Here is a 14792-nt window from a genome sequence, read left to right on the forward strand (position 1 = left end):
TTTTTTTACATGAAATTTAAAATAATATTTTTATAAATAATATATATTTTTAAAAAGAAACCCACTAACAACACAAATCAGCTTCAAACTTTTTTTTATAAATAATAAATTTTATTATATGTCTAGCTCTTCAGTTCTCATCAAATTTGTCAAATGTCGGGCACTACTTTCGTCCCTAATCACTAGCACAAATAATTTTTACTTCAAACTCATCGATTTTCACATCTATTTTCATACTATCAAACTAGGAATTGGTTGTAGAGTTACTGGCATGGTTTTTCACCTAGTGGGTTTCTAAGACCTTATTCTCATATATATATTTCCAATCATACTCACCCTCAAACATAATTTCAAAGCCAAAAACTTGACTAACTTAAAAACATCAATTTTCAACTCAAAATGAACATGTGAATCTGTATATAGTTTTTTTTCTCTTAAATTATTTTATTTATATATTTTAAAAATAAATTTGATGTTAGAAAAAATATTCATTTATTCATAAATATTTTATGTACTTTTATTGAAAAATAAACTTTTAAATTTTTTAATTTTTAAGAATCAAGATTAAATTGATAAAATGTGTAAAGTAGAATGCTAAATTTGTTGAATTTAAGACTGAACTATAGAATTTAATGAGAGACCAAAATATTAGATTTTGATAACATTAGTGATTAAAATAGAAATACACTAATAATTCTAACATTATGAAGCAAAGAAATGCAAAAAAAAAAAAAAATTCTCTAGGTATAAACTCAATTGGTGTAAGTACTAAAAAGCAAAAATCATATCTTCTTAATATTTTCCCCTATTTAAACCTTAAATTGCGTTATGTTGAACTGTCATAATTCTACGCTCTTTATAGTTTCGAGCCGATTTTGCTTCTCATAAGTGTTGATTATTCGATGCGGTGGAATCTTCACCGAATTTCATTGCTTATTTTGATGAATGAGTGGGTATGGTGTATTCTTTTTTCACTTATGTTTTTTAATGAGACATTTTTTTTATAAAGATTAGTATTAAAATAATTTGTGTTGCTTAAGTTATTATTGATATCAGATTTAAGATTTAAATATTTACAAATTAAGGATAGGAATGAATAGTGTAATTTCGGATAATATTTAAATTTCTATTCAGAGTGCATATGAATAATATTTTTATATTTATTAAAGGATCCGAATATTTAACGAATAATTAAATTAATTTAAATTCGAATTTAGATAATAATATTTAAATTTAATACGGATAATAAATAATTTATTTTCAGATTCAAGTCAGAGAAAATATAAATATTTGATTTGCTGGCATCCATAAAATAAACCTTCCTCCGATAATTGCACGTATAAAATTTGGTAAATTTTAGAAAAACTGCACTAAACGACAATGGCAACCAAATTAAATGCATGGATAAAATTTGGCAAATTAATCTGATTTAAATTTCCTTTTTTTTCCGATTTCCTTTTAAGTTCTAATGATGGTAATTACTGTTATTTAAAATTTAATAAAATAAAAATATTTTTATTATTATTACTAGACAGTAATTTAAATCAGTGAAATATACAAAAGTTGAATCTAGTGGCTTGGCCACACCCATAGAAATTAGAAACCAAATCCAAAAGGATAATCTCGTCGTTTGATAGGTTAATAACGTGATATATATGGTAAGCCTAGAGTTCTTATAGAGAAGAAAATATCAAACAACCACCTTTTTAGCCTTGAAATGAAGATTCCTGTGATTAATAAACTATTTTTTTCTTTTTTAAAGAAAAAAGTTTGATGATGAAGCATGTGAAATAATAGTGACATTCTGAATAAAATTTTCATATTTTAGTTTTCTGAAATAGAATTTTGATTTTTTGGGTAAATTATACAAATGGTCACCCAATTATATCCGTATTTCTATTTTCATCATCCAACTTTAAAAATTTAATTTAGGCACTAAATATTTGTTCTTATTTTGATTACCCGCCTTTAAATTGATATTGAAAATAATAGTGTGACCTTTTTTAACTGGTATAATAACACATTTGGTCTTCAAATATTTACATATTCTATCAATTTGATCCTTGAACTTCTTGACCAAAACTTCCAACTTTTAAGATTTTAAATTTGTAAAATCCAAAAGAAAAGAAAAACTTGTCCAATTATCATCACATATATGGATATTGAAAGTTTAATTTTTATAAGTGAGGTTTAAAAACTATCGCATGTTTAATTTACTTTTAATTTTTATTTTATTTATCTTTTTTATTTTACTTGTGAAAATACTAAACTTGATATTAATCTTTAATTTACTATCTGTACTTATTATTATTATTATTATTATTATTATTATTATCTCAAATCTAATATTCAAAACCATAAATGAAAATAAATTTTATAATAAGTTCACATTTACACAAAATTCATATTAAGATTAATTGTATTGAAAAAAAACCTTAATTATCTTAATTTTATGTTTTGTGTGGCGGAGACTTTGTAACTTACCTTTTACTATTATTGATTTATGCTTATTATTATAAGTTGCTCTTCAATAATTTTATATTATAAAATTTTAAGGAAAAATATGCACATATATGCATTCCCCAAAATTCTTCAGAGATATTGTTAAAAAGTTGAGTGATGGAGATTTGCACAATTGAAGAATTTTTTTTGAGTTTTACAAATTTATAGATGTGGAATGCTTCTATTTTTAAAGCTAAAAGCTTTAGTTAGGAAGTTTGAGGATCAAATTGATAAAATTTATAAATGTAAAGGGTTAAATTTATTGAATTATTTAGAATTAGGATCAAATTTATAGAATATGTAAGTAATGAGAATTAAATATGTTACTATACCAGTTAGAAAAACAGAAATGAATACAAAATTTAGTGCCTAAATTGAAGATTTTAAAATTGAGTGACCAAAACAGGAACATGGGCATGTTGGATGACCATTTATACAATTTACCCTTTTTATTTTCCTATTTTGAAAGGTATATAAGATTGAAGAAATGAACAAACTTCAAGCAATGAAATATGAGCTGAGATTGTATTTCTATGCCAATTATTTAAAGTTCAACGGAATTATTGAAGCCCTCTTGGGCTTGAAAATGGCAAAAATAAAAATATATGTATATTGAAAAGGATCAATTTGATTTTTTTTTGTTAAAATGGTAATTAAAAATGAAAACAAAACTGGAAAAATGTTTTTATTCAATGATGTCTCTTTGCTTTATGATCCAACAGAAAATTTTGTACTAAAATTATGATTTGGATGTTGAAGATGAAAATATGTATTTCTTGAATTTTATCATATCAAGAAAGAAAGAAAAAAGCTCTAATCTTAAGGATAATTATTATTTTTTGAACAATTTTTTATAGGTTTTGATCAAATCTATTATTTTTGAGACACTGCTTAGAATTACTCATAGTCTCTCCTCAACTCATAAATAGAAATGCACTTCAGCGCACTTGAACCCATATCCTCCTGCATTGACAATAATGCCAATGCCAATCGAACTAAGACTCAATCGGCAAACCATGATAATTATTAGGGTAAAATACCAAAGTAGTCACTTTTGTTTTCCTCAGGTTACATTTTAATCACTTATATTTGAAATGTTATGTTTTAGTCACTTAGGTTACTGTGTTGTAACATTAACAGTATAACGGTAAGCAGACGTGACAAATTAAATCATCATTTCAAATGAAATTTTTAGATTAAATTATAGAAGTGCCCCCTATATATATATATTATTTTAAGCAATTTAATTTTTTTTTATTTTACGTTAAAAGAGATAGAGTAGGGAGAAAAATAGAAGGACAAGCAGAAGAGAATGAAAAGAAAAGAAAAAAGGGAAAGTTAAAATAACATAAAAAATTGCTCAAAACAAAAAAGATAGGGACTAAAATTGTATAATTTAACCTAAAATTTTATTTGAAATGATTATTTAACGTGTTACCTTTACACCATTAATGACAGTTAACAACTTAATGACTAAAATGTTACAACATGTCAACGTAAGTGACTAAAACGTAACATTTCAAACATAAATGACTAAAATGTAACCTAAAAAAATAAAATAGACTATTTTGATAACTTACTCTAATTATTAATACACATATTTTCAACTCAAAAAAGTAAAAAAATAATTTTATATCATTAAGAAAGAGAAAAATATTTTTTCTTAAATTTTAAAATGATACTTCAATCTCAGTTTTGAAAGTTAAGTATTAGGATGAAAGGAAACATAATAAATTTAATTAAGAGGCGATAAGATTTCATGACATGATTTACAGTAAAAATAAAATAATTAAAATATGAAAAGATTACTAAATAAAAAAAAAGTATTTCACATGAATGCGCCAAAATTTACGCAATTTAATTTATTACTGTCCATCAACTGATCAACGTATGTTAATAAGCTAAAGAAGATACGATATTTTCACCTACTAAAGGAAGAGAAGATAAGATAACTCATAAAAATCTCTTCTCACTTTCAACTATATATATATATTTTACTTTTCCACCCTCATTTTACTATGCTAAAACCAAAGCTTAAAAGAAAAAGTAGAGTATTTTATTTGCAAACTGCGGAAGTTGTAAGATTTGATCCAAGGACCTGAAACTCGACTGGAATTTTTTATTTGACTATTATAATATCTGTCCACCAATTATTATCATCGCTATTTGTCATCTTTAGAATCTGTATTCAACAAAAAAAATCGAAATTTGAAACTGAAGAAGCTTTTAAACAAAGTCTCGTGAAGTGGTTTGGAGGAGGAGGTGGGGCTATCAGATTTTCAGATTCAGCTTTGATTTCAATCCACTGAAATACCAGGTTTGTATAAATCTATGGTAATTCTAGCTTCCTTTTTTTTAATCATGAAGTTTTTGTTATTATTTTTTGTTGCTTCGGAGGTTGTTTGGAATTCGTGAAATTTGACTATAGTTTCAGTTGTTTTGTTGAGGAATTGTGGAAACTTTGAAGCGATTTCATGAATGTTATGTTATGTCGTAGTTAATTTACTTAGAATTAAGACTGTCTTTAAGTTTATTTTTAATTAAATAAGAATTATATAAAAGAAAATGCCTTTTCATTGATTTTTAAAATAAAGTTTAATCTAGATTGCTATACAGAAGCTAAAAGAATTGAAAGAAATTAATCAGTCTGTTTTCTTTTCTTTTCTTTTTTCAATTTTGTTTTGTCTGATTTTTAAAAATAAAGTTTAATCAGATTGCTATACATGTTTCAAGAGCCTCTAATACATTTTACTTAAAACTTTTGCTTTGCTTTTCTTTTTGTATTTATTTTAATTGTTTCGAAAAGAAATTTGTGTTTTTTAAAAGTAAGAAATAACACTTTTTTTCTTGGTTTTGTATAGGTTAAAAATACCTGATATCACCTTTCTTGTAACAGGCTTCTTGTTAGCTCTAGTTATTTTGTTTCTTGGTTAGTTTGCGCAAATCTTTTCTTAGTTTTCGAGTGCATTTATTAGTTTTGTGCCATACAACATTTGCTAACGTTTAGGCTTCTTTCTGTCATCTGGGGTAAATGACTGTTATTGTAAGCTTTGTTGACTGCTCTTGGTTGACAGTCCACTGCTAGTTCCAATAGTTCAATCACTGGATACTTGGTGTAATGCAATATCTTCTCTGTTGTTAACTAGGATTTTGAGGTTTAAAGTTTAAACTGTATCTGCATGCAAGGAAAAGGTCTGGGACCTTGATGAAGTCAGTTTACTTGTATATTCTTGTGCATTAAAAAAAGAGAAGATGCTACCAAATTGGAAGAAGTCCCGCATTAGAATGACAGTCCAATCTTTAGCTAAAAGTGTGTCTTTGTTAATCGGAACATCTAGAAGTAAAGAGAGTGGCAATAGTATGCAGTAAAAGGGAACCATGGAGCATACTTTGGAGAAACGATATCCAGTCAATCCAAAAGATTACAAGTTATATGAAGAAATTGGAGAAGGTGTCAGTGCCACTGTGTACAGGGCTTTATGCATTCCACTTAATGAGATTGTTGCTATCAAGGTTCTTGATTTGGAAAAGTGCAATAGTGATCTGGTAAGTATGATCTTTCACAGTTTGTTGCTGAGAAGTCATGTTTACTTGTACCTTCTCTTATGAGTCCCAGCAACTCCGTCACATCAAGAGTTGGTGTCAACACATGATATCTGTTCATGAATGATGCAGGATGGCATCCGAAGAGAGGTACATACCATGAGCTTGATTGATCACCCAAATTTACTATGGGCACTTTGCTCGTTCACCACTGGTCACAGCCTTTGGATTGTGATGCCATACATGGCTGGGGGATCCTGCTTGCATATAATGAAATCCGCTTATCCAGAAGGTTTTGAAGAGCCTGTTATTGCTACTTTATTGCGTGAAGTCCTTAAAGCTCTTGTCTATCTTCATGCCCATGGGCACATTCACAGAGATGTGAAGGTTTTTAATTGCCCTTTCTTGTTTTATTTGAATGCCATGTGTTTTCTTGTTTATTTATGCAACTAGTTTGTTTTCAGGGACCAAGCTGATTAGTTATTGACTATCTCATCTGTGTAAGATATTGCTTCAGCTATATTTTGTAACAATCACATGAAGAAACTTATGGTTCTTCTTATAATGTAATTAACTATATATGATAAATGCTGGAAATATAGCTTTGTTCCGCACACAAACTTTATGCTAATATTCTCTTAGTCTAGTAGTTCAACATGACTTTTTCTTGTTTCTTTGGCAATATGCCAACAGCTTACTGCCTGATATTTTGTCCTAGTTCCTTTTACCCTCATTTTGGGGATTTTTGTCTTTATTCTTATCTACCTTCATGACTTATGTTTGCAGGCTGGGAATATCTTAATTGATTCTGATGGTGCTGTCAAGTTGGCAGACTTTGGAGTGTCAGCAAGCATGTTTGATGCTGGAGACAGACAGCGTTCCAGAAATACTTTCGTTGGAACTCCTTGCTGGTAGTTATTCCCTTGGCCTTCCAACCATCTCAGTGTTTACTTTATATCGGTACTTCTATCATGTAAATTCATTATTGAGAGTTGATAATGACCATAATGTGTCTCCTTATTGTTGCTTCATCTCAGGATGGCTCCAGAAGTTATGCAGCAATTGCATGGTTATGACTTCAAGTGAGTTGATTATCTCGCTGATACAGATATTTACTTTTCTTTTCATTTCATTTCCTTTCATTCTTTTGCTTTTATACCTTTTGAATCATTATGTTTCTTGTTCTTTCACGTTTACAGAGCTGACATCTGGTCTTTTGGAATAACAGCACTTGAACTTGCTCATGGCCATGCCCCATTTTCCAAGTATCCACCGATGAAAGTAATCTCTTAGTTTTCTGATAGTTATATCAGTTTATTATTGTATTTATCTTGCTGTTGCCTTTATTTTTAGTTCTTGGTTTGGTTGTTTACTCCCATTTTTGCCGCAGGTTTTGTTAATGACCTTGCAAAATGCTCCTCCTGGTCTAGATTATGAAAGGGACAAGAGGTTCTCAAAGGTTTGTGCTATTCTATTCTGTCTTACTGTCTGGTATCACTTGATGGTATCTCAGCATCGTTCTTATAGTGTTATTATTCTCTAGTCTTTCAAGGAGATGGTAGCTGCTTGTTTGGTGAAAGACCCAAAGAAACGTCCGACTTCGGAGAAGCTTTTGAAGCACCAGTTCTTTAAAAATGCACGCTCTTATGATTATCTAGCTCGAACCATTCTTGATGGTTTTGCTTCATTAGGTGAACGGTTTAGGGTGCTAAAGGTCTCTTGCTTACTGTTTTTATTGAATTTGTGATCTCTGTTTAAGATGGGGAATAAATGCAACACTCTGATCTGGTTTTTATGTCTCAGACAAAAGAAGCTGATCTTCTTGTAGAGAACAAGGCTCTCTATGAGGACAAGGAGCAATTATCACAGGTGAATAATGTAGCTCTTTTACATTTCTCAACAAAAAGTAGAACTAGGTTCTTTCCTTCAAATCTTACTAGTAATTTTAGGTTGTGTTTTGGGTGATCCAATTGCTATCAATTCTATGGTTATCCCAGGTCTTAAAGTTTAGGAGAAACTATTGCAGCTAGTTTTTCTTTCACTAGTGAATAACCATGGTATATAAAAAATTTATGATTACATGGTATCACTTTAAATATGAATCCTTTCACCTTGCAGAAAGAGTATATAAGAGGAATTAGTGCCTGGAATTTCAACCTGGAGGACTTGAAAAGTCAGGCTGCACTTGTAAGTAGTTTCAATTGTCCAGCTCAACTTATTATTTGTTCAGTGGTTTTAACCTGCATCTCTTGAGTCTTGGGCTTCCTATGGTTCTATCATTATGTTGTGCCCCTCCATCTTTTGCCAGTTGGTTTTAGGTTGGATGTTTAACATTATTTATGTGGATGAACTCCAAGACCTGCTCTATTATTTTTATCTCCTCAGAAATGCTGACTGTTTTACTTGCAGATTCATGATTATGATGATGTGCCAAATGCAGAAGATCGAGATGGCAGCAATGGTGTTGTTGGATTATCACCAGAGAGAATGTCTTCTGAAATGGCTAGTAATTCCATTGCTTCAAGTAGCCAGGAGGTACCAGTAACCCCAAATTATTTCACTGTAATTGAACTTTCAGACCTAACGATTAAGCTGGTACTTCAAGATTAATATCCTCCTTTAACTTGTTTCAGGATGGGCTTAATGATCTTCATGATCTAAAGAGTTCCCTTGCTTCATTTCCCATTAAACCTCTTCAAGCACTCAAGTACGACATTTTTATGCTTGCTTGACTTTCTATTGCAAAGAATTCGTTGTTATAACATATTTAGTAGGCTATCATTATTCACATTTGTTATGTTCAAAGAGATTGTGATTGTAAGTGTTTTTTTTTTTTTTTTTTTTAATGCAGAAAACAGTAAGTTCTCACAAGTTTAATCCTTCATCTTTTAAGTTATGTGGTTTTTAATAGTATCTTCTTTCTATGTTTTAAAAACATTTATCGTATCTCTTCAACTAATTACTATTTTGGAGAAAGAAAGGTTGGCAGTCGAATTGTTTTTGGTAATTTAGCTTCTTTTTTTATTCATGCAACTATTTAATTGGATCAGAGGCTGTTTTGACATTGGTGAAGATGATGAGGATGTAAACAGTCCGAATCGGAAAGGTGTTAACCAATCAGGAAGTGAGCCATTTGTTATAAAGTCATCAAGAGCTATGGATCAAGATGCTAGTAGAAACGAGGGTGAGAACTCCGGGCAAAGTAGCTCGTTACTTCATCAAGCCATTCCAGAGCACAAAAAGTTCTTGAGCGGTCCACTAATACCTGATAATGCCTTCTCTGCTAAAAAGGTTACAGGAAATGGGGACAGGTAAGCTTCATTCCGAGCGAAGTTATCCCTAGCTGCAAAGTTGTTATCACCAAACATGATAAAATAACTGAAGTGACTTTTCTAAATATATATATAGGAAGATTGTTTTCCCATTATCAAGCTCTGATATGATGAGTTTCTATATTCTGTGGATTTCGAGTTGAAGAGAAGTCCTAGATGTATGATCTGCTACACATGACATAGGGACTGTCTTCTTGACTTGGTCGTTGACTCCGCTGTTCTGTAATTAAAAAGGAATATTGTTGCTTTTATCATTGCCGTTTACTTTAACTGGAAAAAGTGATTCATAAATCTATATTAAATTGGGTTTACCAAAAATGTTTTGAAGGGACTTTCCACAGCCCAAATTTCAATCTGAACACAACTACAGTGGTCCATTGTTGTATCGCCAGAGGAGAGAAACAAATAGTCCTTCGCCAGGTATTTCCTGGTTTTTTCTTCTATTTCTACTTAGAAGTGATGCTACTTGTTTGTACTCTACTGACCTTGGTTTGATTTCTTTGGCCCTTTATTCAGAGGATGCATCAGAGGGAGCAGTTGTTCGGCGGGGGCGCTTTAAAGTGACTTCAGCCGAACTCAGTCCCAAGGTACATCTGCAATATAATGATATGTTTACCTCATCCATTCAAAGAAACTTTGCAACCTATTGGGTACTGTCGTTTGATGTTATGCAATTACATGCATCTTTTTGCTGTTAGGAATTGCTGCATATATGGTGTGTCTATATTATATATTCCTGTTTGTTATAATATATTACTGTGAAATTTATCTGTAACGATCAATATCCGCATAGTTGGACACCATTTGTTAGGCATCATGTAAATGCTGCATCAACAGAATGACATACATCAATTTTTTTTCTTTCTTTTATTTTGAAAAAAAAAATGACATACACATAATGCTGTCAACTATTACTTATGAACCCCACACCAAGTAAATTACACTTCTGCTAAAGGGCTATATTCTAAGTGATTCCACTGAATGCTTTGGTTTCATATCTTTTTGGTTTCTTTACATGTGGTTGTAATTGATTATGCATTTCATCTGCTTGATGCATCCATCCTAATTTCAAACGTATTTTTCGTGTTAGATGTCATTGCTGTATGTTAAGTTTATCCTCTAATATCTGGATTGTTATCCATGAAAACATTTTGGCTTTTACTTCCTCATTGCAGCGTACAAACTGTCATGTATGACTGTCTATATTATCTCATGTTTCACCGTTGAAGAATGATAAGAATTGAACTTATCAATTTATCTTTTAGGCAATGGCTTTGTAACCATTGCCATTATTTTCTCTCATTCAGGGACCTACAAACTGCATACTTAACCCGGTTACCGGAGGTTCAACCAATCCAGCATCTCTAAACCTTTCACCTAGTGCTGTTCTCCCATCTCTACAATGCATTTTGCAACAGAACACCATACAAAGGGTACGTTTGTTTTTGCATGTCCCATCTCATGTCATAGAGATTGCCAGTCTTGAAACAAGTCCTGTTTTTGATGATTGCCAACAGGAAGAAATTGTTAGACTGATCAAACATTTGGAGCAAACTTCTGGTAAAGCCTCTATATTTTGATGGGCAGCTTTTCTGCTGCATGACCACTAGAAATTATTTGATGTTAAATTTGCCTTCTCTTCCTTGTACAGGTAAGCTTGGGGATTTTACAGAAGTGGGCATCAATGACTTTTTGCAGGTATCAATCCTAACTTCTCTGTAATCATATGACCTTCTTGATGGAATATTCCATGGTGTCAGTTACCCTCTCTATTTATGCTTTCTTTTAAGTGTTTCTGGTTTATCCCAATGTTGGATATCTCATGTTGAGACAAACTTTGTCATATAGGTCTATACTTCGTTAAAAGATTTTAGTGAATGATTTAACTAATTGTACATGCAGATAGCGCACTCTTCTTCGAGGGAGAAAGAACTGCAATTTCGGGTGCTTCAACTGCAACAGAGGTAAGAGGTGAAACGCAAAACGGTGCAGACTTCCTTTCTTTATCATGTACATTTTACTGAAACTTTATTTATGTTGTCAGTATTGGGAACATAGTTGAGGAATTGCAGAGACAGAAAATGAAGAACGCTCAGGTTCGTGCGTTATTATTGAATATATATTTGTGCATTATTCTTGAATTCTGAGGATATTGATAATTCATGCATCTATGTTGGAACGACTCTTCATTTTTCTTAGACTACTCAGATCGAATACATGTTTAGAGACATAGCCATACCATATATGCACACATTACGTCCAAAGGGGGCTGCCTAAATAATACCACTTGCTCCCCAAGAGACTCAAACTCGAGTGGGGTTCTTTGGGGTGAACTCCCCTTGGTCAACAAGCCAATCACAGGAGTTCACAATCACTTGTTTTGCTTGCAAATTAGATTTGTTCTTTTTTGTCCATTGTCTGAAAACTAAGTTAATTTTACGTTGTGGTGTGACCTTGCAGTTAGAGAAACAATTAAATGCATTGGCCAACAACAAAGAGTGAAGGTGAAACAATGGTGAAGATGTTTGATGCTTAAATTGCCAGATAATTTCTTCATCGATGTTAGGGTTCATATTTTTTTTTCTTTAGGTAAATAGAAGTGTATTTGTTTGTGTTTTTTTTTCCCTTGGTGTACACCATATCCATGGCAGTCTCGTAAGCTGGAACTCGTGCAAATTTTGAGATGCCATTGCTTGGATCTCAGTTGACTTTGTTGTATTTATTGACACCATATTGTAATATAATTACAATCTTTCTCTCTCTCCCTCTCTGATATATATGCACACACTTTGCACACACATATATTTGTGCTAGAGATGAATGATTTGAAAGAAAAGCTTATTGGTTTAATATTAGATTAACAGTTTGAAGGTAATCTCAGTTAACTGTGGGCTTAACATGTGTTGTTGAGTCTATTTGTGTATATAACCTAATTTTTAAGCTAAGCAAATGAATGTTCAATTCAAAATTTCATAAAATGTTATCTTTAAATTTTGATGGTGATTAAGATTTAAGAAAAAGTTCTTTGAAATCACTCAATTTCGTTTATTTAATAAAAAAATAACTTGATAAAAAATATATCAAGGGTAGGGGCAAGAGAGGCTTAAATCTAATCTAAGATTTGATGGTAATAAAGATTTAGAATTTTTTATTGAAACAAGGATGTTGAAAATGGCCGAGTAAAACTTACTTTTAAAAGTTGAAAGCCAAAAAATTAAAATGAGTTAAATTAAAAATCAAAGTTTGAATTTTAGCTTGATTAGCATTGGTATTGTTGTTAGTGTAAGAGGTTGTGGATTCGAGTGCGCCGAAATGTATTATTATCTTATTTAAAGGTTGGAAAGGGGTTATGCATTGTATCAAAAATAGCAGATTTATAAGAACTTATAATGATATTAATATTAAAAGAAAAAATCAAAGTTTTTGTTGTATAGCTTAAAAAATTAATTTAACTTTTTAAAAATACATACTTTTTGAGTAAGTTAAAATCTACTATAGATTTTAGTACTCTTCACAAATTTAGAATTTAAACTCTATACTTTTATTTTTATGAATTAAGTCTTTTTAATTTTTAAATTTTAAATTTAATTATTAACTGTGTTAAACTTGTTAGTGTGACATTTTAAAGAAAAACACTCATTTAGTAGGAATATAAAAATTTGTTGTCAATGATTCATGTTTAAGGGTCTTTAACGTGTCAGTCAATTTTTATGGCTAATCAATATAGAATGTTTAAAAAGAAGTGTTGCATAGGATCCAACTTGTCAGGCTTATGGTTGCGAGTTAGAAATGATATTGCACGTTTTACGTGACGTGACTGAGTTTGCATAGGCTATTAGATTTCGGGTCTTACTTGCTCATTGCGTGGCCGGCTTTCCTGCATCGAGGTCTACTGATTGGATAGTTGGCAACATTCGAAATTGCCTTAACATTGTGACGCCTGGTTTGGAATGGGGCTTACTCTTTGGTATGTTGGCTTGGTGTCTATGGCATACTCGTAACAAATTGGTTTTTACTGAAGAGAACGTGTTGCCTGAGGAAATTATTTCTTATTGTCGTGCTTTGTCCACAGATGTTTTGAAGGCAGACGAATATACGTATGTTGGTGCTGACAGTTTGGGTTTGAATGCTCACTTGCTAGCTCCAGATATTGGATGGGTTAAGCTCAATTGTGATGGAGTGATATACCCGATTTCGAATGAAGCATCTCCTACTGGATCACCGTGGTAACTAGTTAACGGGATTCAGCGGGTATTTGGGGATGAGCTCGATGCTGCAAGCGAAATTACATGCTATTAGAGAGGGGCTGCTGGTTGCCTGATCTGCTGGTTTTCGACAGGTCATTGTTGAGACTGATTGTGCCCATTATAACATATATCAATTCTTCTCTGAAAGTGATTAGTAGTATAGGGGAGCTGTGCAATCGACAATAAAACATACAATTTAGACAGGTCTGACGGGAGGCAAACTGTGCTACAGATTAATATGGCCAATTTTTTCAGTCATTGTAAGGTATGAAGCTGAGCTGACAAGTTGTCCACGCAAGAAGATGTCTATTACCTTTCTTAATAATTAAAAAAAATTAAAAAATCGAATAGTATTAAAAACTAAAAAAGAAAATCCCAGTGCAAAAGAAACCCCAAAAAAGGAAATTGAGAGAATTCAAAAAGAATCAGAGAGTTTGCTACCTCTGCTCAAAGAAAAGCTTTCTCATACAAGGGGTGTCAGAAATTATAAAAAAAAAGCACTCTTCATCGTTGCCTTCATATCATTAATTATAAAACGGCAGTGGAGGAATTGATACCGTGAATGAGGGATTTAGGGTACGTTTGGTTCACTGTAATGGAATATAGTTGTAATGGAATAAAGCCGTAATCAGCAAGGAATGACTGTCGTTTAAGTGTTTTTGAGGTGAGAATTTGGTGAGCGTAAAATAAAATTCTTCAAGCACCGAATCAGTAATCGGCGGAAAGGAGAGAATAGAAATCAACAAATTTCTCTGCATAAGCCCGGAATGGAATACACCTAGAATAAGATATTTTATTGAACCAAACAGTTGTTTGTGTGGGCCTATAGAATAGATTTGTAATGGCTATTACATTGAACGAAACATTACCTTAGGGTTTTAAGTTTTAACCGTTTGATCCGAGAAGAATTTGGGGATGAATTTTATAAGTTTTTTTAATGGGCTTTTTGGATTTTTTTTGTTCAAAATGGGCTTTTTAGGTTGGAAGATACTTTTATAATATTTTTTAGACAAAGTTGTTTGGTAAACTATACCATTAGTTACTAAATTATGGGTAAATTTTTTGTTTTGGTCACTTAATTAAAAAAATTAAAAATTTGATCATTAAATTATTCAAAAGTTTTCGTTCAAGTCACTGGACTGTTAAAACCGATGCTATATCTTTATCT

The 14792-nt window shown here is 31.5% G+C and overlaps 1 protein-coding gene and 1 non-coding gene across 9 annotated transcripts; one reads left to right on the forward strand and one right to left on the reverse strand.

Annotated features, from left to right (window-relative positions):
- Nucleotides 1-4514: 4514 nt before the first annotated feature.
- LOC105802440 (serine/threonine-protein kinase BLUS1) lies at nucleotides 4515-12137 on the forward strand. Of its 8 annotated transcripts, none has more exons than XM_052623858.1 (21): nucleotides 4516-4819; nucleotides 5844-6048; nucleotides 6178-6432; nucleotides 6832-6956; nucleotides 7083-7127; nucleotides 7245-7326; nucleotides 7436-7504; nucleotides 7589-7759; nucleotides 7849-7914; nucleotides 8164-8232; nucleotides 8455-8580; nucleotides 8679-8752; nucleotides 9096-9356; nucleotides 9706-9797; nucleotides 9894-9964; nucleotides 10685-10810; nucleotides 10895-10937; nucleotides 11029-11075; nucleotides 11280-11341; nucleotides 11422-11473; nucleotides 11838-12137. In XM_052623858.1, the coding sequence occupies exons 2-21, from the start codon at nucleotides 5881-5883 to the stop codon at nucleotides 11877-11879; spliced, it is 2046 nt and encodes a 681-aa protein (XP_052479818.1). In that variant the 5' UTR covers nucleotides 4516-4819; nucleotides 5844-5880; the 3' UTR covers nucleotides 11880-12137. The 8 variants fall into 8 exon arrangements, with proteins under 8 accessions (XP_052479820.1, XP_052479818.1, XP_052479819.1 ...); XM_052623859.1 differs by having other exon boundaries at nucleotides 5862-6048; XM_012634078.2 differs by having other exon boundaries at nucleotides 4517-4819; nucleotides 5649-6048.
- A 1909-nt stretch (nucleotides 12138-14046) lies between these two features.
- On the reverse strand, nucleotides 14047-14139 carry LOC128035174 (small nucleolar RNA snoR1). Its single transcript, XR_008191575.1, has one exon. It is a non-coding gene; the product is annotated as a small nucleolar RNA snoR1 (small nucleolar RNA).
- Nucleotides 14140-14792: the final 653 nt, after the last annotated feature.

Source organism: Gossypium raimondii, chromosome 11, assembly GCF_025698545.1.
Source record: "Gossypium raimondii isolate GPD5lz chromosome 11, ASM2569854v1, whole genome shotgun sequence".
NCBI lineage: Eukaryota > Viridiplantae > Streptophyta > Magnoliopsida > Malvales > Malvaceae > Gossypium > Gossypium raimondii.